The sequence below is a fragment of the Canariomyces notabilis genome, assembly GCF_033297395.1.
Source record: "Canariomyces notabilis strain CBS 508.74 unplaced genomic scaffold N656scaffold_23, whole genome shotgun sequence".
NCBI lineage: Eukaryota > Fungi > Ascomycota > Sordariomycetes > Sordariales > Chaetomiaceae > Canariomyces > Canariomyces notabilis.
Window position 1 is genome coordinate 169,261 of NW_027041845.1, and position 20,292 is coordinate 189,552.

The 20,292-nt window shown below is 53.1% G+C and overlaps 7 protein-coding genes across 7 annotated transcripts; 3 read left to right on the forward strand and 4 right to left on the reverse strand.

The window, feature by feature from the left end:
• The first annotated feature begins 478 nt into the window (after positions 1-478).
• N656DRAFT_813384 (uncharacterized protein) lies at positions 479-2,024 on the forward strand. Its single transcript, XM_064818381.1, has 4 exons — positions 479-728; positions 829-1,369; positions 1,479-1,683; positions 1,735-2,024. Exons 1-3 carry the CDS (start codon positions 696-698, stop codon positions 1,616-1,618), a joined length of 714 nt encoding a protein of 237 aa, XP_064667298.1. The 5' UTR covers positions 479-695; the 3' UTR covers positions 1,619-1,683; positions 1,735-2,024.
• Positions 2,025-2,841: 817 nt separating this feature from the next.
• Positions 2,842-4,984, reverse strand: N656DRAFT_838876 (MFS general substrate transporter; the record flags this gene model as incomplete). The annotated part of the gene is made up of 5 exons (XM_064818882.1): positions 2,842-3,160; positions 3,475-3,644; positions 3,721-4,237; positions 4,423-4,470; positions 4,500-4,984. 5 exons carry the CDS (start codon positions 4,982-4,984, stop codon positions 2,842-2,844), a joined length of 1,539 nt encoding a protein of 512 aa, XP_064667299.1.
• An 892-nt stretch (positions 4,985-5,876) lies between these two features.
• On the forward strand, positions 5,877-8,078 carry N656DRAFT_782563 (putative cytochrome P450). Its single transcript, XM_064815786.1, has 3 exons — positions 5,877-6,472; positions 6,537-6,571; positions 6,631-8,078. Exons 1-3 carry the CDS (start codon positions 6,055-6,057, stop codon positions 7,894-7,896), a joined length of 1,719 nt encoding a protein of 572 aa, XP_064667300.1. The 5' UTR covers positions 5,877-6,054; the 3' UTR covers positions 7,897-8,078.
• Positions 8,079-8,475: 397 nt separating this feature from the next.
• On the reverse strand, positions 8,476-8,874 carry N656DRAFT_800644 (uncharacterized protein; the record flags this gene model as incomplete). The annotated part of the gene is made up of 2 exons (XM_064818031.1): positions 8,476-8,621; positions 8,715-8,874. 2 exons carry the CDS (start codon positions 8,872-8,874, stop codon positions 8,476-8,478), a joined length of 306 nt encoding a protein of 101 aa, XP_064667301.1.
• A 649-nt stretch (positions 8,875-9,523) lies between these two features.
• On the reverse strand, positions 9,524-12,867 carry N656DRAFT_317347 (uncharacterized protein). Its single transcript, XM_064809222.1, has 6 exons — positions 12,332-12,867; positions 11,594-12,261; positions 11,192-11,462; positions 10,990-11,138; positions 10,017-10,926; positions 9,524-9,935 (listed from the first exon to the last, which is right to left on the reverse strand). The coding sequence occupies exons 1-6, from the start codon at positions 12,651-12,653 to the stop codon at positions 9,634-9,636; spliced, it is 2,622 nt and encodes an 873-aa protein (XP_064667302.1). The 5' UTR covers positions 12,654-12,867; the 3' UTR covers positions 9,524-9,633.
• Positions 12,868-14,364: 1,497 nt separating this feature from the next.
• N656DRAFT_715278 (NAD(P)-binding protein) lies at positions 14,365-15,017 on the reverse strand (the record flags this gene model as incomplete). The annotated part of the gene is made up of 2 exons (XM_064812034.1): positions 14,365-14,726; positions 14,921-15,017. 2 exons carry the CDS (start codon positions 15,015-15,017, stop codon positions 14,365-14,367), a joined length of 459 nt encoding a protein of 152 aa, XP_064667303.1.
• A 1,164-nt stretch (positions 15,018-16,181) lies between these two features.
• Positions 16,182-20,127, forward strand: N656DRAFT_770750 (zincin; the record flags this gene model as incomplete). Its single annotated transcript, XM_064813797.1, has 6 exons — positions 16,182-16,362; positions 16,451-16,671; positions 17,043-17,119; positions 17,710-18,619; positions 18,678-19,783; positions 19,842-20,127. The coding sequence occupies 6 exons, from the start codon at positions 16,182-16,184 to the stop codon at positions 20,125-20,127; spliced, it is 2,781 nt and encodes a 926-aa protein (XP_064667304.1).
• Positions 20,128-20,292: the final 165 nt, after the last annotated feature.

Consider the following 20,292-nt stretch of genomic DNA (forward strand, 5'->3'; position numbering starts at 1 on the left):
CGTAGCCTAGGTACCCTACAATACTTGGATCTTGAGCCCCTGAGGTAGTACTTTTCTTGGTGGGACCTGCAACATTTGAGCTGATTGTGGCACTGCAGCACATTTTGATCTTGGCCCCGAGCCTCGAGGCCAGCGAGGCGAGGGGATCGTTCAACAGCTTTTTCGAACATTGGGAAGAAAAGCTGGATTAACCCTGTTCTTCTCGTAGCATCAGGGGCATGACGGCATCATGCAAAGGGTGCGGGATATTTTCAGGGGCTGGACGGAAAGCCCCCAAGAGGACACCAGCAGTGTTCCCCAGTAGGCACCCTCGGCACCTTAGGCACCTTAGGTACGTACTTGTAGGTACTGTATTGTATACCTACCTCTTCGCTTATGCCTCGGTGGTTGGTGCCTCTTTCTTTCGAGTTTCGATGTCGCGGTCGCTCTCTGTATAGTAGCAATGCTAGTATACTATCTCTCCCCACGCCCTTGTGTTCTCCATGGTTCGATCCCTGCCTGAAGTGCGTGCATGTGGTTCGTACTTAAGGTCTTGAACTGCTTCTCCCCACTGCCCAGTTAGCATCATTTGGATTGGTCACACAGTTCAAGGCACAACAGGCCCTACGTACATCGATTGCAACCGAAGCCATACTGAGCACTCTCCTGCTACCGATCTACTCATTGTACCCACTGACACCGACTGACGAGAAAAGATGGGTCCCGGCGTTCCCTATGAGAGGTTCTTGGTGAGCAACATGATAACGCGTCCACCACCGACTGGAGGGCAGGGACTACTATTCTTGTACCAGGAGTAGGATTGCTGATGATGTCTCTTCCTGAATCTAGGGTACTGTTTGGGGCACCACCGCCGTAGCTATTCTGTTCTTAGCAGTCCGACTGTACGCACGCTTCCGTGGATCCCGCCGCCTCTACTGGGACGACGCCTTCGTTATCGTTGCCACCGTCCTGTCGCTTGCCACCGCAATTCTATGGCAGTGGGCGGCCCCTGCCATGTATTACACCCTGAACGTGACGGCCGGTTTGGCGTTGCCCACCGCCAACTTCCCTTCCGAGATGGAGCGGTGGCTGCGAGTGTCATATGCTGTCCAAATCTTTTTCTACGTCTCTCTGACTACTGTCAAGCTGTCACTCCTCTTCTTCTTCCGGCGGCTTGGGTACCATATGGATAGACTCAAATACGTGTGGTGGCCTGTTGTTGCCTTCACCGTGGCGGTTTGCGGTGCATCAATTGGCAACTCGCAGTGGAGATGCCTGATCGGTTCAGCCGAGTACATCATTGCGACGTGCGATCAGCCCTCCGCTATTGAGTTCACGACCGTCACTCTCAAGGTGAACTGCGCGCTGGATGTCTTCTCCGACTTTCTAAGTGAGTCCTTCACTTCAAACACATCTTACTCCGAGTCAGGCATCTCAGTGTGTCATCATGATAAGTAGCACGAAACCTGAACTAATGACCGACTGCTGCATGGTACTAGTCATGCTCATTCCCATCATTTGGATTTGGGACCTCCATATGCGCCTAAAGAAAAAAGTTGGCCTTTGCTGGTCTCTTTTCTCTCACCATCATCACCATGATTATCGCTATTGTGCGGGCAGCGGGCGTCAGTGCCGCTAAATGGGAAGACAACCAGAACGACCCGACGTACCTCTGGCTCTGGAGCGCCGTTGAGGCGTGTATTGGTGCGTTCAGGTACAGGTAGTTGGAATGGGATTCACGCTAATAGTTACCAGCTATCATGGTTGCCTGTCTTACCTCTTTCCCCCAACTCTTCGTCTCCTCGAAAAAGAAACCCGTCTACAAAGCATCGGAAAGCTTTATCCAACGTCTGAGAACAAAGACCCAATCTAGAAAGCGCGGAAACGATTACTTGAGCACCAATCTAAGCGCAACCCAGGACCTTACCGGCATCCTGGTCAGTCGTGACACGAGCCAGCACTTCTGTTATGTGACTGTTCCGGGCACCAGTGCTAGCGACTTGAAGCCGCAGTCAACTTTCCAGTACCTCGGTAATGAACAAACGGAGTTTCGTCCTATTCCGCTCCCCAAAAATCCGCATAGGCCGGAGAGCGTTATGACAAGACGGGCTGAACTATATGGGAATGTCTAGCAGGGGAGAGGGGTCTCATACTACATGCTGGGTTCAATATTACCAAAGCATGGCGCGAACAGAGTCAGATCCGTGGGTCAGACTGTGCGGTCAGTATGATTTTCGGCGATGCTTGAATGTATTCAGGAAGTTCTTATTTGTGCTGCATCTTGTTCTTAGAACCAAAAGTACTACTAAGCTGGTTTAAATAATCTGTCACTCAGCACTCTCTTATTTTCGTGTTCTTGCCACGTAGTCCAGATATGTGCTAGTACCAGTCTTGCCAGGTAGTTACTCTATGTCAAACGTTCTCGAGTTGCTCGGCAGAATTTCTCTGTTCCAATGTGAATTGTGATCTAGTCATCCCCCGGGGAAGATTAGAGGGCACTCCTTAAGGAACAGCAGGAATAGTACGGCAATGTACTACATCCTAAGTCTAGAGTCGTTTAACCGGGAGAGTCCAGGGCTTTTAGCAGTGTAAATGGCTGTTTGTAGCGTACATACAAACCCTTCAGTTGAGAGACGGAGAAGCAACGAACTGCCCACGCATGACACGAGGTCTTAACCCATGATCACAAGATACGGTATAATCTTAGTGATAAACTGCAGTGCCTAAGGTATATCTACAAGGCTAGAGAACGTCACGTATGTCCCAGTTATCCACCTCTCAGTCCATTCCACTTATGGCAAACTGCAATTGGGAGGCACACGCCGGGATAAAGGAGGCCGCAAGACGGAGAACATTTCCTAATCACACCTCCCCTACTGTAGAGCGTGCCTTCTCCTTCTCCTCGCCTTGTCTTTCGCTGCCATCGTGATCAGCCTTCAGCTTGAGTCTTCTCTCCTCGGCAACGTGTTTGATATTCACACGCTCCATCCCACAAGCAGGCGGGAACGCGAAACAAGCCGCCACGAGCGCGAGAATGAACGTGGGGAGTACAGATTCAGCATACGCCCGACGCAGAGCGTCAAGGACCACAGGAGATGGAGCGAGTAACTCGAGTCCGGTGGCTCCGACGGCTATCACCTGGTCGGGAGCGACTTCGGCCGTGAATCTAGGCACGGCCGATCTGAGCTTCCAGATCAGGAGGTTCTAGCCGATGGCCAATCCAAGGGCTCTATATCGACATGCACGTTTCGGGTTAGTTCAGACGATGTTGAACTAGGCCTGTGGGCGGACATACCCTCCGAGTTAATATGAAAAAACTGCAATTGCTGCCAGCAAATGTGTAAGTATCTGGCAAATAGTTCAAGCTAGTCACATCTGTCGATAAGGAGCTGATTAGGGGCTAACATTACCATTACCAGTCGGTATGTCAATCGGGCTGTGAGTCCATTAGTATTAGGAGGCCGACGATCTGGTTTGATGAGCTGCTTAACTTACTCAAGCGTTGCTTGTATAGCCGTATAGGGAAGCTGTTGGGCCATTCCCATGCCCAAACCACATAGAACCAAGAAACTCGCCCACTCCGTGGTAGTAGTGTTGATCGTAATGAGCGTCAAGAGGCCAGAACCAATGCTGGTAATGATAATGCCAGCGAGGATGAACGGGACCTGGACCAGGCACGAGAGAAGTTAGCAATCGATAATTTGAGAAGGGGGAATACCTTGGAAGAACTGAGAAACTAACAAAGTAGCCCCATTTTGTCACTATAGCTCCAACAATAACCAAGCTAACAATTTGAGGAACGACGAGTGCAATGAATCTAATGCCGCTCTCTGTAGTAGATACCCCCTGGGCGGACTGGAAAAAGATGGGCAGGTAGTAGCTGTAGGTTTGGTTTGACATTCCCAGTCCGAAGAGCACAAGCGCCCCCGTGTAGATGGACCGCTGCCGGAGAACGCGAAGAGGGATGATAGCAACCTCGCCTTGCTTCCACAACCAGAAGCAGAAAGCAACCGTGAGGAGGCCAAAGCCGACGAGCAGACCGACACATCGTTGATCATTCCAGGGGTATTTCTCGCCACCCCAAGTCAAGACGAGAAGGAGACAGCAGACGGCTCCGATAAACGGAATGGTTCCTAAGGCATCCATATGTCGAAGTTTTTCCCTGAGCGGCAAAGCCCTGTTGGCCTTGTTCAAAGGCTGCTGAATAGGTACGAGCAAGAGTATAGCAAGTACAACGCAGAGTCCAACAGGAATGTTTCTGTCACCAGGGCCAGCCAAAGGGGTTTGAGTGGTGAGCAGGTACTCCATGCAGAACCCAGGCTTTTGTAGCGGATGATATAGTACTCACATCAAGAAGCACCAGCCTAACACAAAGTCTTCAGTTAGCTCGAAGTTTCCGTGATTGACACATGCAGATCGGTGTGCTTACGCCAATGCGCATACTGAGTTAGAGCGCCGCCAACAACAGGACTGATACACACACGCTGATACCTATTGCGCTGACGACGACTCCTTGATACATTGGCACCTTTGCAAGAGGAACCACGTATCCAATGATTGCGAGAGCTCCCTGCAGGAGGCCAGCCGCCCCGAGTCCCAGCAGCGCACGGCCGAAGACAAGCACTGCGGACCTGGGGGCGGCGGCACACACAGCGGAGCCTGCCTCAAAAATCAACAGAGATATCAGGTAGGTTATCTTGGCGCTGAAGAACTTGTAGAGACTGCCGAATAGTGGTTGAAAGGCTGTTACAGCCAGAAGATACGCCGAGCCGTACCAGGACACGTCCGACAGTGACTGGAATTCTGTCGTGATTTCGGGGATCGCGGTGCCGAGAATAGTTGTATCAAGGCCGAACAAGAAGATACCAAAGCAAAGAGCGAGAATTACAACTGCCAGGCGCCATGATACAAGGTATATGCTGTCACCTGTGGGCGCCTGGTGTTCGCCCGAGGGGGAAAGCTGGATTGCGGGGACGGCGGGATCCGACTCCTTGTTTGCTGCCATGGTCAGTCGATGGCACTAGAGTTGCTACGTCTAAAGACTGGCAGTCCAAATGTCTCTCATTAAGAGGAGAGAAAGGTGGACAAACCAAGGTAAGGAGTGTGGAAAGGGGGGATGACACGAAAGGGAGGGAACTGAGAGAGGCCCTACTCCTAGGAGGGTGCCAAACTGCCAACTGCCAGGGTGGAATGATTCTAATTACACAGAAGTGAGATTATGGAAAACCAAAGAACAATGAACATTAACCATGCCGTCCATTGCCAATTCAGACTCGCATAACGTTGCCTGAGTGCGACAAATGGTACGCCGCCTGTCTTCTGCATCGTGATGTCGTCCAGGGTGATGGTTCCTGACCTGTGTGCTGCATTCTTGATGGCTTACTGCACCAACGACGTTTAGTGCTGTTTTGTCATTGGCGGGCTTCCAGAGGTCCTAGCAACGGTTGTCTAGCGTAGGGTAGCCTACTACCCGCCCGCGGCCCGCCCTGCAAATTAGCCGCTCCCGTCCCAAGTTCCAACTGCATAAGGCTACTGTAGATAGACGTAGGCACCCTACACCTGTACCACCAACAGTACGTTCGGCAGAGAGGGGTGTTCGGCTTCACTTCCTACCTACCTTAGGCAGGTAAGTGCCTTAAGGTAGGTACCTACTACCGGTAGTAGTTTTTTTGGCCTGACTGCCAGTGACATACTACTGCAGACTGTCACAGTCCCAACACACTGTGTTCAAATGTTGGGAAAGACGGCCCGGGACTGATCTGAATTTGTCGTGCCACCTGCGATACCACCTGGGGGCCCTGCGGCTGGACCGTTCTCGCCCTTGGCAGTGATTCACCGAGAATAACAATAAAACGTCTTGTCTAGCAACATCCCGCTTTGCACTTTGCAGGCGGCATGTTGGCACCTTGAACCCTCCCACTGGCCGCGGCGCGGTCGCAACATGTTAGATTGGTCTCGTCCGCTCTTCCTCCCTCGGCTGCTTCCCCCTCCCTCCTTCCCCATCTTTTTTTCCTTGTTTTTTTGCCACACTCGCTCATTCTGTAGAATCCGCACCTAGACCGAGAGATACGTAGCATGGTCCAACTCGCTGTCATCGTCTGCACTGCATGGGTGGTAGTAGCAGTTTCGTTGACGCTCTACTGGGGCGTCTGCCTCCTGCGAAACTACGCCGCCGCTCATAAGCTTGGCGTCCCCCTCCGTGTCATACCTATCGACCACACCAACCCGATTTGGATGCTTCTCGATCGAAAGATACTCTCCATTATCACGCAGCTGGTGCCTTCTCTGCGCAACTCCAGTTTCGTCAGGCACAACTATCGAGGATGGGAGTTGCGCGAGAGATACTTCTCTCACCATGAGCTTGGCGACGTGTTCGCCCTGGTTACTCCGGGAAGGACCTGGGTGTACATCGCCAACCCGGATGCTCTGATGGATGTCTTCCGCCGTAGGACTGATTTCCCTCGCTGTCTTGAGCTCACCGGTAAGAATTCCAGCTGTCCTATCACCTCTGTTATTCTCGGAGACTACAGGAAGACTAACTAGAATGCTATATATAGAAGTCCTCAACGTCTTTGGACCCAATGTGTCAACTGTGAGATATCGTCTCTCCTTTTCTTATGCCTCTGGCCAAGGTTGGCTGACTGAGTGCAGGTGGACGGGCCGCAATGGAAGATGCAGCGGAAGCTCATTGGAACGTGCTTTACGGAGCAGAACAACGAGATTGTCTGGTCCGAGAGCACCGTTTTGGCGCGCGACATGATCCAATACTGGGCATCAAAGCCGTCAGTCGATTCCATCGCACCAGACACCCGCACGCTTTCGCTTCATGTGCTGTCCCGCGCCGGGTTTGGCAAATCATTCAAGTTTAAAGGCCATGACGACAGACAGAAGAACCAGACATCGACAAACTATAAGGAATCTTTGCAGCTAATCCTCGAAAACTGTATCCTGATCATGGCCCTGGGCCCGAGATTTCTGGCCGATTGGAAGCCGTGGCTGCCCCGCAAGCTGCAGCGCCTGCAAGAGGCTTGCGCCTCCTTTCAAAGATACATGACCGAGACGTATGAGGATGAAAAGAAGGCATCATCGTCATCGTCCTCTTCAATGCCCGGGGACCACAACCTTATGAAATCTTTGGTTCGGGCCTCGCAAGATGAGGCAAAGACTTCATCTGGTGCTCTTGGCCCCGGCCTCACCGAACAAGAGATCTATGGGAACATGTTCGTCCTTAACTTTGCTGGCCACGACACAACCGCTCATACCTTTACTTTCTCCCTCTATTTTCTGGCTGCGCACCGAGAAGTACAGGACTGGGTCTTCGAGGAGCTCCGCCATGTTTTGGGCAACCGCCCTCCGAACGAATGGCACTACGCCAGCGATTTTCCCCGTCTGAAACGCGCTCTCGCCGTCATGTATGAAACTCTCAGGCTCTATACGCCTGTGCCCGTGGCCAAGTGGACTGGCGCGCAGTCGCAGACGCTTTCTGTGGGAGACAAGACGTTAATTCTCCCACCCAACACAATGGTTATCCCCAGTTACTCTGCGGTGCACACGGATCCAAAACACTGGGGTTCCGACTCTCTCGACTGGAAACCCTCGCGCTGGGTGACGCCCGGTGCAAGCGGAGCAATGGACGATGAGGTATTCTTGGCTCCCAAAAAGGGAACCTTTCTTGGCTGGTCAGAAGGCGCACGCGATTGCCCGGGCAGAAAGTTCTCTCAGGTCGAGTTTGTTGCCACGATGGCCGTCCTGTTCCGGGAGTGGTATGTTGAACCGGTGCTTCTCGATGTTGACCGCGGGAGTCTGCGCGCCGCATGCAAAAGGGTGTTGAACCAGATCGAGACGGACTCGGCAATGGTTCTGTTACTGCAGATGTTGCACCCAGAAAGGGCCCCGTTGGTTTGGAAAAGGAGATAGAACTGAAGTACATCGGTCTGCTTGGTGATTGGACTACCTCATAATGTATGTACCTTGTACTATGAATGTCTACCGCTGCCTTACGTACGTAAAATCGATGCGACAGGTCAAGGATGCCGTGAATTACATGAACCCCGAGCTTCGTGTCTCCTCTTGAGTCTATCTCAACAGGGTTGTTGAACATCCGTCACAGGGCTATACTTACATAATCGTATACCCTTAAATGAGAAAGCCGACTACCTTTCAAGGCACTCCGGGCTTGGAAAGGTTCAACCCGTTACATACCTTACGGCGCCAGCGTAGCGGTTCTTGAGATTTGGAGTAGTACAGTATCAGAACTTTACAACGCGGCCGGGGATACTCTTCAGTTGCCACACCAGGGCAACTCCCACGGTTCCTTCGGGACGCGGCCACGTCTCTATGGTGTATGTATATGTCGATGTAAGATCTCCAGTATATGGTATAGGTAGTTTCCTAAGATTGCCTGAACATGGGACACACATCCATCAATCCATGGCCGCCAGACATCCAACACCGCATCCCAAAATATACAATTTAGCAAAGCGAGCCTGGTTCAGCTTAATTCGACTTCTTGCTCGTCCCGCCCATCATGTTCTGCACCGTTCCGCCAATGCTTCCTTGCTCGGTAAACTGCTTGCCAATCATGCCCTCCTTGTCCATGGGCCCGCCGACCTTTTGTGCCATGCCGCCAATCGCTCCTTCGGCTGTTTCCACCATTGTTACCATGGATCAATCTATGATTCTTCATGCTTGATCTTGACAGAGTATAGGAAGAAAACAACGTTAAAGTGACATACGTGTGAATTGCTTGCCGACCGCGCCCTGGGCGTCGAAAACGCCGGGCTTGTCGTGGCCCAGATTTGCGTTGGCGGGGGTCGTGACGTCGGACGCCTTGCCGCCTGTAGACTTGGGGCCGACGTGCGAGTCTTGGGGGTGTGTCCTCGATGATGGGTTCATTGTGATATTCGTGTGATGTGGAAGGTATGGCCTTGGATAGTAGATAGCTCGATGGATTTGATTCGGGGGGGATTATTGGTTTTGGAAATGATAGAATGGCTGCTCAAAGGAAGAATAGCCAATCGTTCCAGGAATATCTGTTTATATAGATGTTTTCCAGGTAGGTGGCGGAATGAACCCGCAGGAGGCGAGGTCGATTGCTGTCTTGGTGACCGTTGATGATGTCATGCAAATATTGTTGCCCCTTGTTCCTGGAGTAAATGCTCCCCCGCGACCAACTAGCCCCCCGTTAACTAACATAGATCTGGGATACAACCACCGATTTCGTCAATCAGGGGCATGTGGGAGTACCTTCAATTTGAGGTTCATGTGACGGCTCAGGTTGCAAGGACAGGAACACGGGAAGAGGCCAAGATGTTGATTCCAAGATTCCTGTATCAAGAGTCTCAATATTATGGCCTAGCTCTGCCGTTGTTGGCCTACCGTATCTTTAGGACTCATAGTCCTAGGTTCGCCCAGATCGGCGAGGAATGCAGATAGAGTCTGCAGATATCTCAAATCAAAGCAAGCTAAATCAAATCAACCCTCGAAGCTAACTGTAGCCCGGCGGCGACCGGTCTATGGCCCAGCGGCAGTACTCTAGAGCAGCTGAAAAAACCACGGCGAGCCCAATATCGATTGAGGATCCGAGATTCCGATTATGCCAGTGCCCCTTGACGAACCCCCCGAATCACCATCTAGATTCCGCTTCCACACCCCTCACATAAATCCCTCCAGCATCGTCGTATGGATCACCGCATCAGTGTACCTCTGGTTCCTGATGCTGCATGCAGTACCCGGTTTGACTCTGAACAGGCCGTGCGGGCCCATGACAAACTCGGGCTGCTCTCCGATCTTGACCCGCACCTTGCCCGTCGCGACCGAGCAGATCCGCATCTTGTCGGGGTCTGCCTCCAGCTGGAGCGTCTGGCCACTGGTGACGGTGTCAACGTGAAAAGAGACGTCTTCACAGACAGGGACAACCTGATTGGTGGAAAGGTAGGCTTTTGAGAAGGCGATGTCTGCAAATCAACAAAGGTTAGGTCCTAACCTTTCGGGAAGAGCAACCAAGCAGATATAATGGCAAAAAGGGTGAAACTCACTCTCGGCATCAGCAACCGCGACCTCTCGGATCCGGCCCGGAGCAACTTCCCACTCTTCCATCTCGAGGAGGTCCTCACGCGGGATCGATGAAAACGAAGACGAAGCCCGAGTAAGTACGGCCCGTCTGTTCGCTGAGCCGTTGGTTGCGTTGCGGGCTGTCCCGGCAACTCCCAAGTGGTTCTCGTGGGAATCAACGACCTCGCTTGCAGACCGCCCAGCGTCTGAAGTCCCGGCGTCTGCGGTTCCGGCGTCTTGCAAGTCATATTGCTCGGTACGGGAGGTTACCAGTGAGCACTTGCTCTTCTTGCCCTGATACGCGCAGTTCCCGCAGCATGGGTAGCGCATCCGCGCCTCTGCAGGCGCAAAGGACCCCAGCACTATGCACCCTTTAAAGGGGCCATGTTGCTGTGCGCAGTAGCGACAGGCATTCGCGACAGGTACGCCGGTGACTTGAATGGCCAGCGCGATTACATCCCTGATGTCTCCCACGTGGAACCCCCCCTTCCCGGGACGGTTATTCATCACAGGATCGCGCCGCCGTGGTAGGGTCAGGAGCTGCTTTAACACTGGGTTTTCCGGAACCTGGTTTTCCGGAAACTTCGGCTTCAAGAATGGTCGAATGTAAGCCCAGACGTCTCCTGAACTTTTCATAATCGTATCCTTTTCAGATTCTGGCATGGTTTGCTTCTCGACACCGCTTTCGGGAGTATCGGCCGAATCACTGGGGTAATGGACCTTCGAAAGGGAGCTGTTGCGGTAGGCAGCTTGCTCTCGGGAGACCACAACAGGAGGCGAGGGGGACCAAATCTTGCCACCCGGACCTACGTTGTTCTCTTTCGATTTGTAGACTCCCTTCACTGAGAAGGTTCCATCACCGTTGTCATGTAATAGCGCAGCAAAATGAACACGCTGAAGATCACCTATAAGCCGAAAAGAAATCGTTATGGGGCTTTGGTTTGTGTAACGTACCACGAAATGGAAACCCAGATCCGGCGGCTTGCGGAGTGCCTTCCGGCAAGTGCGGACGGGGCAAACCCATGGCCTGCCAGGAACGGTTTTATCGAGCTGGTAGCCAGCTGGGAGTAGAGCACCGTATAGGCCCTGAAGATTACCGTGTTTATCTGCCGCCATCCTGTCAGGGGTGAGAGCTTGGGCAATACGATGTTTCTCTCACCTCGCCACATGTTATATGGCCTACCGGGCTCTGCCTCCTTGAAACCGGCCGGAGAATCGCTTGGGGGTGTGACGGCGGCGGTTCCGCCAGTCACAGACTCCATGGCCTCACCACGGAAGGCGTTTACGCTGGAATCATACTCGTCGGGAGTCTCGTCATGCCCCGTATCCTCTGAGCTGGTTGATGTATCCATTTCGGCGATCCCAACCCTGCCGCTCAAGATTTCGTTCGCCCTTTCGTTGCTCCAGGTTCTGTGGGAGCAGTAGTTTTGCTGCAGTCAGTTATGTTAGTCGTGTTCAATTCCCTGCAGAGCACTGGGAGGAATCCGGGCAACTTGGGCAATCAACCCTGTCTTTGAAGGCGGCCCCAGTTAACACTGGTTATAGAGATGTAAACACTCACCGTTCCATGGTAATAGCAATTGGCACAGCCAAGAATAGTCCTCAGAGGTTCCGTTGGGGCATTCTGTGATATCATGATGCAAGATGTAAATGGCCCTTTCAGGTCCCGGCACCTTTTGCACGCACTCGGCGCAGGATCTCCAGTCATTTGGATGATCAGAGCTGAGATATCTCTCGGTTGTGAATCCTTGAACGGATTCATAGCAAGCCAAGGTGTGTTCCAGTCAAGTTCGCGAACTCGAGGAAGCCTAAGGAGGTGGCTGACCCATCCAGTTGATGGGATCACAGGCCCCTTGTGTACAACCAGGTGAGGCTGGAGGTAGCTCCACATGTCTTCTCCGTCACCCATTGGCTCTGGTGTACCGCTGGGCCACTCGGCCGCTTCAGAGTCGTCGTCACTGTCGGATTCGTGCCTGGTCTGGTCAAGATCCATCATATTCACGTCTGAAGGAGTGAGGCTGGATGCCGACGTTCGATCTCGTTCAGAGTGCGCTTCAAACATGCTGTCAAATCCCTTCTGAAGCGAACGTGCCAAGTTCTTCAGGAATGGGGATCGTGCTCTAGCATGGTGTTGTTTGGGCTTTTTGGGGGTCTCAAGCTGGCCCCTCCGTCTCAGGGTCTCCATCCGTTTCTGGTGAACGTGGTCCATCGCACCAGATGCCCATCGCTCTGCATTTGATTAGAAGCTACAACATTTGGAGAAATCAGAGATAGACAAAATAAAAGGGAAGCGACATACGGCGTACTTGCTCACTGATTCTCCTTCGCCTCTCTTCAGAGTATTTGTACCCCTTTCCATTGCCAGCCTTACTGGATGCCTTTGCAGAGCGACTCAAGTCAACTTCAATCTCAGGAGACGGCACTGTGAGGTTTTGGGGAGTAGATTGGGGGCCAGGTAGAGACAGGTCGCTGATGATTTTTGCTGGCTCCGGCTCCGGCTCCGGCTCCGACTGCGAGTCGACATCGGGGGTGAGGGTTACTACGGTCGGCTTAATAGCTGTTGGACCTGGCGGGTATGATACGGGAGTGACAGGGTAGATGGCGTCCCCACTGCGCTTCATCTTGAAAACTGGTTTCGATGCCGCCTGCTGATCCGCTGGAGCCGGGGCGGCTGGAGTTTGTGCTGAGCCACCGGGTGATTCGCTGCTGATGGCAGTATCGCTTTTTACCGAACCAGTACTTGCTGTGTGGTTGAAGTGATTTACAGCAGTGGTGAGATCCACAGTAGTGCGGTCGACGGCAGTGAGATCCACGGTAGCTTGACTAGCATTCGGCCTTGGAGGCGGAATTGCCGCTGTGGGCAGCGTTTGAAGCCGGCTTAGCAAACGTCTGCCATTGCAACTCGCGTTTGTAATCCGCCACCACGTCTAGACCAATAGAAATTCGCGGTCAATCATTCGACCTGATGATTGATTGTGCTTGCTGTTTCAACGGAGATATTGCAATGATTTCATTCCGTACACCCACAAGAGAGAGCTACACACCTTGATATGCCAAACCCCAGGCCTTGCCCTATCTCGCCAATTTTGTTCAGAAAGGGCTCAATCAAGCTCCGAGCTGCGAGAACTAAGGCTCATCGTATAGGAGGAAATTGCCGATGTGGATGGATTTTGAGACGGGAGTTAGGTACGCGTGGTCGTTATCTATTGCCCGTGAGCGCGTTGGGTACCGCGTTTGGATGAAATTGATTTTGAAACAAAAAATCTAGGACTGAATTGGACCGGTGGCCCGTGCTGGGGATACCTAAGCGAGAAGCTTAGCTGTGGGCTAGAGCCAAGGGCCTGCTGGGGGCGCCTGTGACAGCTCAAAAAGGGCAGCAACTACCGCGGGCGCAGGGCGGTACATACCTCCATACAGCGTCCTATTACAATCAGGGTGTGTGCACCGCAGTACGTACACCACGATTATAGCAGACCTTGATAAATTACCTAGGCTATCACTTAAAGTACTATACATTGCGAAAGACTGCTAAGTTCCTTGCTATCCATGCTAGGTTCAGCAGGATGATCTTACGCTTCTTAGCCGATGGCTACATAAAGGGCTGAGGTGCAGTTATACCTTCGTAGCACATATCTGGAACTGACAGCTGTGGTGACACCTTAGGTTTGCAGTCACAACCCTAGGACCTAGTAAGAACCAAGAAATCATCGAGAAGATTACTGAATCATATAAGCTTGCTGGGTTGGAGTGTCTAAACTCTTTGCATACTTGGTCATAGTCTTGGTTTATTGGAGCACTCGAGGACAGTGAAACTCTGTTTCTCATCCCGGAGCCTGAAGAGCCCAGGCAGTGAGCCAGGGAGCCTAAGCTCCTAGGTACCCTCCAACAACAATAGGATAGGGACGCCACGCTTGCTCTCTGACCCTGGGATCTTAAGACTTTCAGTACATCAACGATTCTCGCTCGGCATGCTCGTACAGCCCCCTGCCCCTGGGCCCCTGCTAGCCCTGTGCATACCATTATAGTAGCTTGAAATCCAAAACGATGGCAGACACAGACAGACATGAATCTTGCACAGTTTGAAATCATATCTGGCTGGTCTGCTTTTGGTTGTCTTCAGATCGGGTCGTGCGGCTCCCTAAACTCAAAATGAGCTACACAAACACAATATCCAGTCCAGTCCCATTCATTTAGGCACCTGGCCCGCAACTTTCTAAGTGCCCGAGCCCATGTATCACGAGGGGTGAGTCATTCTTCAGACTTGCGGGTTAGCCTTCAAACAACCACCTCACGGAATCGCAGCAGGCGTTGTTGAGGACAGTCCACTTCACCTCACAGCTTCCCAGCCGAACGCAGTCCGCGATCTCCATCGACCAACACACACCAACCCTCGCCACCCCAGCCGCCTTCCCCGGCGACGACCGCCTTGAAATTCTCACGGGCGAAATTCAAGACAGCATCGTCAAATGTTCCAGGCTGAAGAAAAACGGACGGGATTCCCAGCTTCTTTGCCTCCTGGAGCGTCTTCAAGGTGACCGGCGGTGGGGTGATGATAGAGATGGCGGTGTCTTTGGGGCTATCCAGCTGTGAGAGGGAACCGACAGTGGGGTACTCCTCATCGCCAACCTGGATGGCTTTGGCGCTCGGATTGACGGGTGTGACGGGAAGACGCCGGTCAATGTACCACTTGAACACTAGGTAGCCGCCGAACAGTAACAAGATCAGTAAACAGTGATGGCGAAGATGACGGCTAGCATCGCCAAACCACCCTGGACTTGCTAGCCTTGACCAAAAAGAACATTTTCAGGTGCTTCGCTCGGCGGGTGAGCGGGGAGCAATGGAAGCTCGCCACGGACAAGGCACAACGATGAAATGCTGAGGGACTAACCCTTGTATCCAAACTTGGCTGTATTAGTGCTTGCGCCAACAACTGCAAATTTAGGGGACTGGAAAAATGTCTGCATAGTCGTGTCGGTGGCCGCCATGGTAGGTGTGGCTCTCGATTCAAAGAGTTGCCGGGCTGGTTGTCGACGATGAGATAGCGGAGCTGTCGCTGACAGAATTGCGGGGAAAGCCAAAGGTCGAGACGGAGGAAAGGCAGTCGCGGAACGTGAAATGCGGCCCAGCAGACGCATATGGTCCAAGTCCTGTAGTGTACCGTACAGGGGGACCGGGGAAGCCACTTCACGGGGTCAGCCCAGTCGTGCGATGGCAGCTCGAATGTGATAATCAGCAAACGAGGAACGGGAGGCGCTCCAGAGATGGCCTCCAGTTGCGGGTTTCCTCGGCCCTCCTTTATTTAGGCGGTCTTATGACTCTTATCAACTTCTGACCCCGCCAAGAGTACTAACGGAGGTATCGACAATTCGACATGCCTTGTGACAAAGCAGATCGACGCCAGATTGGGACCTGCAAAATCTCCATTCAATGAGTGACTTCACTTCAGTTGCGAGACATCTTGAAGGATATCAAGCTGAAGTTAGGATAGCTTGCCTGGGAAACCGTGCTTTTATCCGTATGTTATCGACCTAACGTTATCTTGACGGGAATCTCCGTTTTCAATGACAGGTCATTTGGCGGGGCATTTGCGGTTGCCCCTGGAGACGACCGCTAAAAACCAAGCAGTGCATGAAGGCACAGACCGCAATCCATGTTGCTTTTGCGCCCAGTCCCAGCAGCGCTTCTTAACTGGCCAGGCCCTGTTCCACATCCCGTCGTTTGGTCACCGCTCTCCATCTTCGTTTGCGCTTCTTCCCTTTCCCTCCCTACAACTGCGAATTCTCCTCAAGACTCATCAGCACCGCTTCGCGATTGAAAATCAAAATGGTGAGTACGCCCAAACTCACAATTTGCCACTTGCCCCAAGTTTGTGCCGCGCGGTTGCCTAGGTCAACAAAATCAAGGCCAATCGGCCACTAAAAATGCTCCTTTTGTTAGCGCACGGGTGTGGTGCAGCAGCAGAACAGGGCGGGGAATGGGCGACAGCAGGGAAACCGCAACAATATCGAACTCTTTGAATTTCCCGCTTCCACTTTCCAGCATCATATAGGACAGCTCTGCGCAGCCGAACATACATATTCTCTTCATTACTCCGCGGAATTTTCCCTTCATCTGCCAGTCGCATTTTTTCGGTGCCCAAATCAGAGACAATGGCTTCTAACCAGTACGACTCGCAGGCCTCGACGAACTACAAGGAGGCGTTTTCGCTTTTCGACAAGCGCGGCAATGGCCGCGTCGCACTCGAGAGCCTCGGCGACCTGCTTCGCGCCTGTGGTCAGAACCCGACCCTGGCCGAGATCCGTGACTTAGAGAAGAGTGTTGGGGGCGACTGTATGTTATACCATGCGGAGTGGTGCCGCCTTTGTCATCGGGGAGTCTCCGTCCGGATAAATCAGCTGCTAACGGTTGGTTTGATCAGTTGACTTCGAGATGTTCCAACGAGTACTGAACCGGCCCGGCGGTTTCCGCGACCCCGGCGAGCCAGAGGAATACTGCCGTGGCTTCCAGGTGTTTGACAAGGACATGACGGGCTTCATCGGTGTCGGCCAGCTGAAGTACATCCTCACCAACCTCGGTGAGAAGATGACCGAAGAAGAGGTGGACGAGCTCCTCAAGGCCGTTGACACAAGCTCCGGTCAGGTAAACTACACAGGTAGGCATGGTTCTATACGGTCCCATGATGGTACGTTTGCTGACACCCGCTTGCCAATCAGAGCTTGTCCGGACCATCCTTGCGAACTAGACGGGACGAAGCAGCAACCGTATGCTGGGACGAGGAAGACTGCGGAAGAACAGCCAATTTACGGAACGGTTGTTATGGAGGGTATTGCATTGTTTCCATGGGTGGACGGTCGGCGTTGGAGTCTTGCGCGATGTTATTGAATTTGGGGGCCTGGATCGGTCCTGTTGTGGCACCATTCAGGGACTTGGGACAGGATACATGTGGTAGATATCGGTAACACGAAAGTCATTATACTCTGTAGAACTCGTTCTATTGTTGCATGCAACAGGATGAGATGTTGAACTTCGAGGCGCCAACAAGACGTAGTGTAGAAGCCGCTGACAGTCTGGACGCATCCTGGAGTCCGTGCGTGCGCACACAGCGACCCCTCAGCACGTGTATGTACCTACTGTAACATGCCCCAGCCGTAGTTATTCTCAAACGTCAACCTGTCCATTGATGTTCCAGCTTTGATCTAATAATTCAGAAGATCCCAAAGTCAGTTCCAACTCGGTCAAAATAAGATTGCTGCCTGCATCTCACCTGTGCAACGTCGACTCTGAATCTTTTGTTCCTTCTGCAGCTATCTTGCGTCACGAGCTTACCACTACGCTCGTTGGTCAGGTACCAAGACAAACCACTGGCCGCTCTGCAGGGCGACCTTGTCTCACCTTCCTCTTCCTAGGTTCCCCGCAATTAGTGTGCATCTCGCTGCCCAGTGCCCACACGCGATAGGTACCTAACCCAGGCAAAGCTGCTGTTCTTGCATCCTGTCCTCGCTCCTCAACTGTCCGCCAGAAGACCTCCACCCTGGCGGCTGCTTTGAGCTCGAGTCGGCGGCGGGTTGTTTTCCTGCTGCTCTTCTCCCTTGTCCTCTTTTCCACCGCAACCGTCATCCTGGCTGCCCCACGGCTTGTTCCCCGCTTTCTTACCTTCTTTACTCAACTCAAATACAGCCGACTACAACAGAAACCCCTTGGAGGCGGCTACGGTGCTCTCTCGACCAGCCCAGCGCTGGGTACTCTGACATTCTCGTCTCCAGCTTCTTTCATAACTCGCCCGCCCTCCATCGATATGGCCAAGTACGCCAACCCCCCGCAGCCCCCGCCCCTCTTCACGGGCACCAAGGAGAGCATCGTGGCCGACGCCAAGGCCCTATGCGACAGAACTCGCTCCCTCCTGGACTCGCTCGTGGCCAACATCAAGCCGGACGATGACCCGGCCGCGGCTACCTTTGACTCGGTCGTCCGGCCACAGGCTGAGGATGAGAACCAAAGCTCCCTCAGCGCCCGCATCCTGGGCTTCTACCAATATGTCAGCGGGGACAGCGCCCTACGCGACGCGAGCACCGAAGCCGAGAAGATCATGGATGAGTTCGGTATCGAGTGCAGCATGCGCGAGGACGTCTTCCGCCTGGTCGATGCCGTGTACAAGAAGTCGGGGCTTGCAGAGAGCTTGGAGAAGGACCGGGAGCGTTTGATCGATGCTTCCATGGCCAAGACCGCTGGCCTGGAGGATGTCGAGAGTGCGCGGCTCTTGGAGAAGGAGCGGAAGAGCTACATCAGGAACGGTCTTGGCCTGCCAGAGGGCCCGCAGCGGGATCGGTTCAAGGAGATCAAGAAGAGGCTGAGCCAGATCCAAATTGAGTTCCAAAAGAACCTCAACGAGGAAAACAATGGCATCTGGTTTACCAAGGAGGACCTCGACGGCGTCCCCCAGGATGTTCTGGACACCTTGGAGAAGGGCACTGGGGAGAACGAGGGCAAGCTGCGGCTAACCTTCAAGTACCCGGATCTCTTCCCCACGCTCAAGTTTGCGAAGAATCCAGAGACTCGCAGGAGAGTGTTCATCGAAAACGAAAACAAGGTATTTTCGCAAACCTTGTCATTGTGTGAGACATCCCTGGTACTAATACTGCATCCAGTGCAACCAAAACGTTCCCCTGTTCAAGGAAGCCATCCTTCTTCGTGATGAGGCTGCTCGCTTGCTCGGCTATCCTGACCATGCCTCTTTCCGTATTGAGGACAAGATGGCCAAGACGCCAAAAACCGTGCTCGATTTCCTTGGAGACCTCAAGCAGCGACTGGCCGCCGGCGGCGAAAAGGAGATTGAACATCTCCTCCAACTGAAGAAGAAGGATCACGAGGCCCGCAATTTGCCATTTGATGGCAACTACTACCTTTGGGACCACCGCTTCTACGACAGGATGATGGTCGAGCAGGAGTACAGCATCGACGAAAACGCCATTGCCGAGTACTTCCCGCTCAAGTCGACTGTGGCAGGAATGCTGCGCATCTTCGAGGAATTGTTCGGCCTTGTCTTCGTCGAGCTGACGCCCGAAGATCGCAAGCGCATCTCCCCTACCGGAAACGCTGAAGATATTGCTTGGCATCAAGACGTTATTATCTTCAGTGTATGGGATGACGCAAGCGAAGGAGATGGTTTTGTCGGTTATCTCTACCTGGATTTGCACCCGAGGCCGGGCAAGTACGGTCACGCAGCCAACTTCAGCCTGCAGCCGGGCTTTTTGAAAGCGGACGGCACAAGGCGCTATCCGGCCACGGCGCTTGTCTGCAATTTCAGTAAGCCTACTGAGAAGAAGCCCTCGCTTCTCAAGCACGACGAGGTCGTCACTCTCTTCCACGAACTGGGTCATGGGATCCACGACTTGGCTGGTCGGACTCGATATGCACGCTACCACGGCACATCGACAGTGAGAGACTTTGTCGAGGCTCCCAGTCAGATGCTAGAGAATTGGTGCTGGACGCCCAGCCAGCTCAAGAGCCTGAGCAGCCACTATGAGACAGGCAATCCGATCCCTGATGACCTCATTGAGAAGCTCATCGCTACTAAACATGTCAACGACGCTCTTTTCAACTTGCGGCAGCTGCACTTTGGTCTTTTCGACATGACCGTGCACACGCCCAAGAGCCACTCCGAGCTGGAGCAACTGGATGTCAGCAAGCTGTACAACGAACTGAGAGCTGATATCTCGAAGATCAAGGGCCCAGAGGCTCTGGGTGAACCAAGGTAAGTCTTGATCACCCCCACCCACAACTTCCCTGCAAGCTGGCTGACAAGGATCTAGCACTTGGGGTAATGGGCAGGCCACTTTCGGGCATCTCATTGGCGGTTATGATGCGGGATACTACGGTTACCTGTCCTCACAGGTGTACTCAACAGACATGTTTTACACCGTCTTCAAGAGCAACCCCATGGATCCCGTCCAGGGCCGCCGTTATCGACACACGGTGCTTGAGAAGGGAGGCTCGCAAGATGAGATGCTCACGCTTGAGCAGTTCCTGGGCCGCAAGCCCAGCTCTGAAGCGTTCTACAAGGACTTGGGGCTGACAATGGAGGTGGTCTCGAAATGACGTGCTGATGTCCTGCTCTGGCGGAGATAGAGGGTGCTGGGCAGGTCTAGAGAGCCACCTTGCTCTTCTGCCCTGGGCCTATGTAGTAGTTAGATGGAATCAACCCCCTCGAGTTGGAATGAATGAACTCTGCGCTATGACAAGTTCCACAGCGAAGCCCCGTTC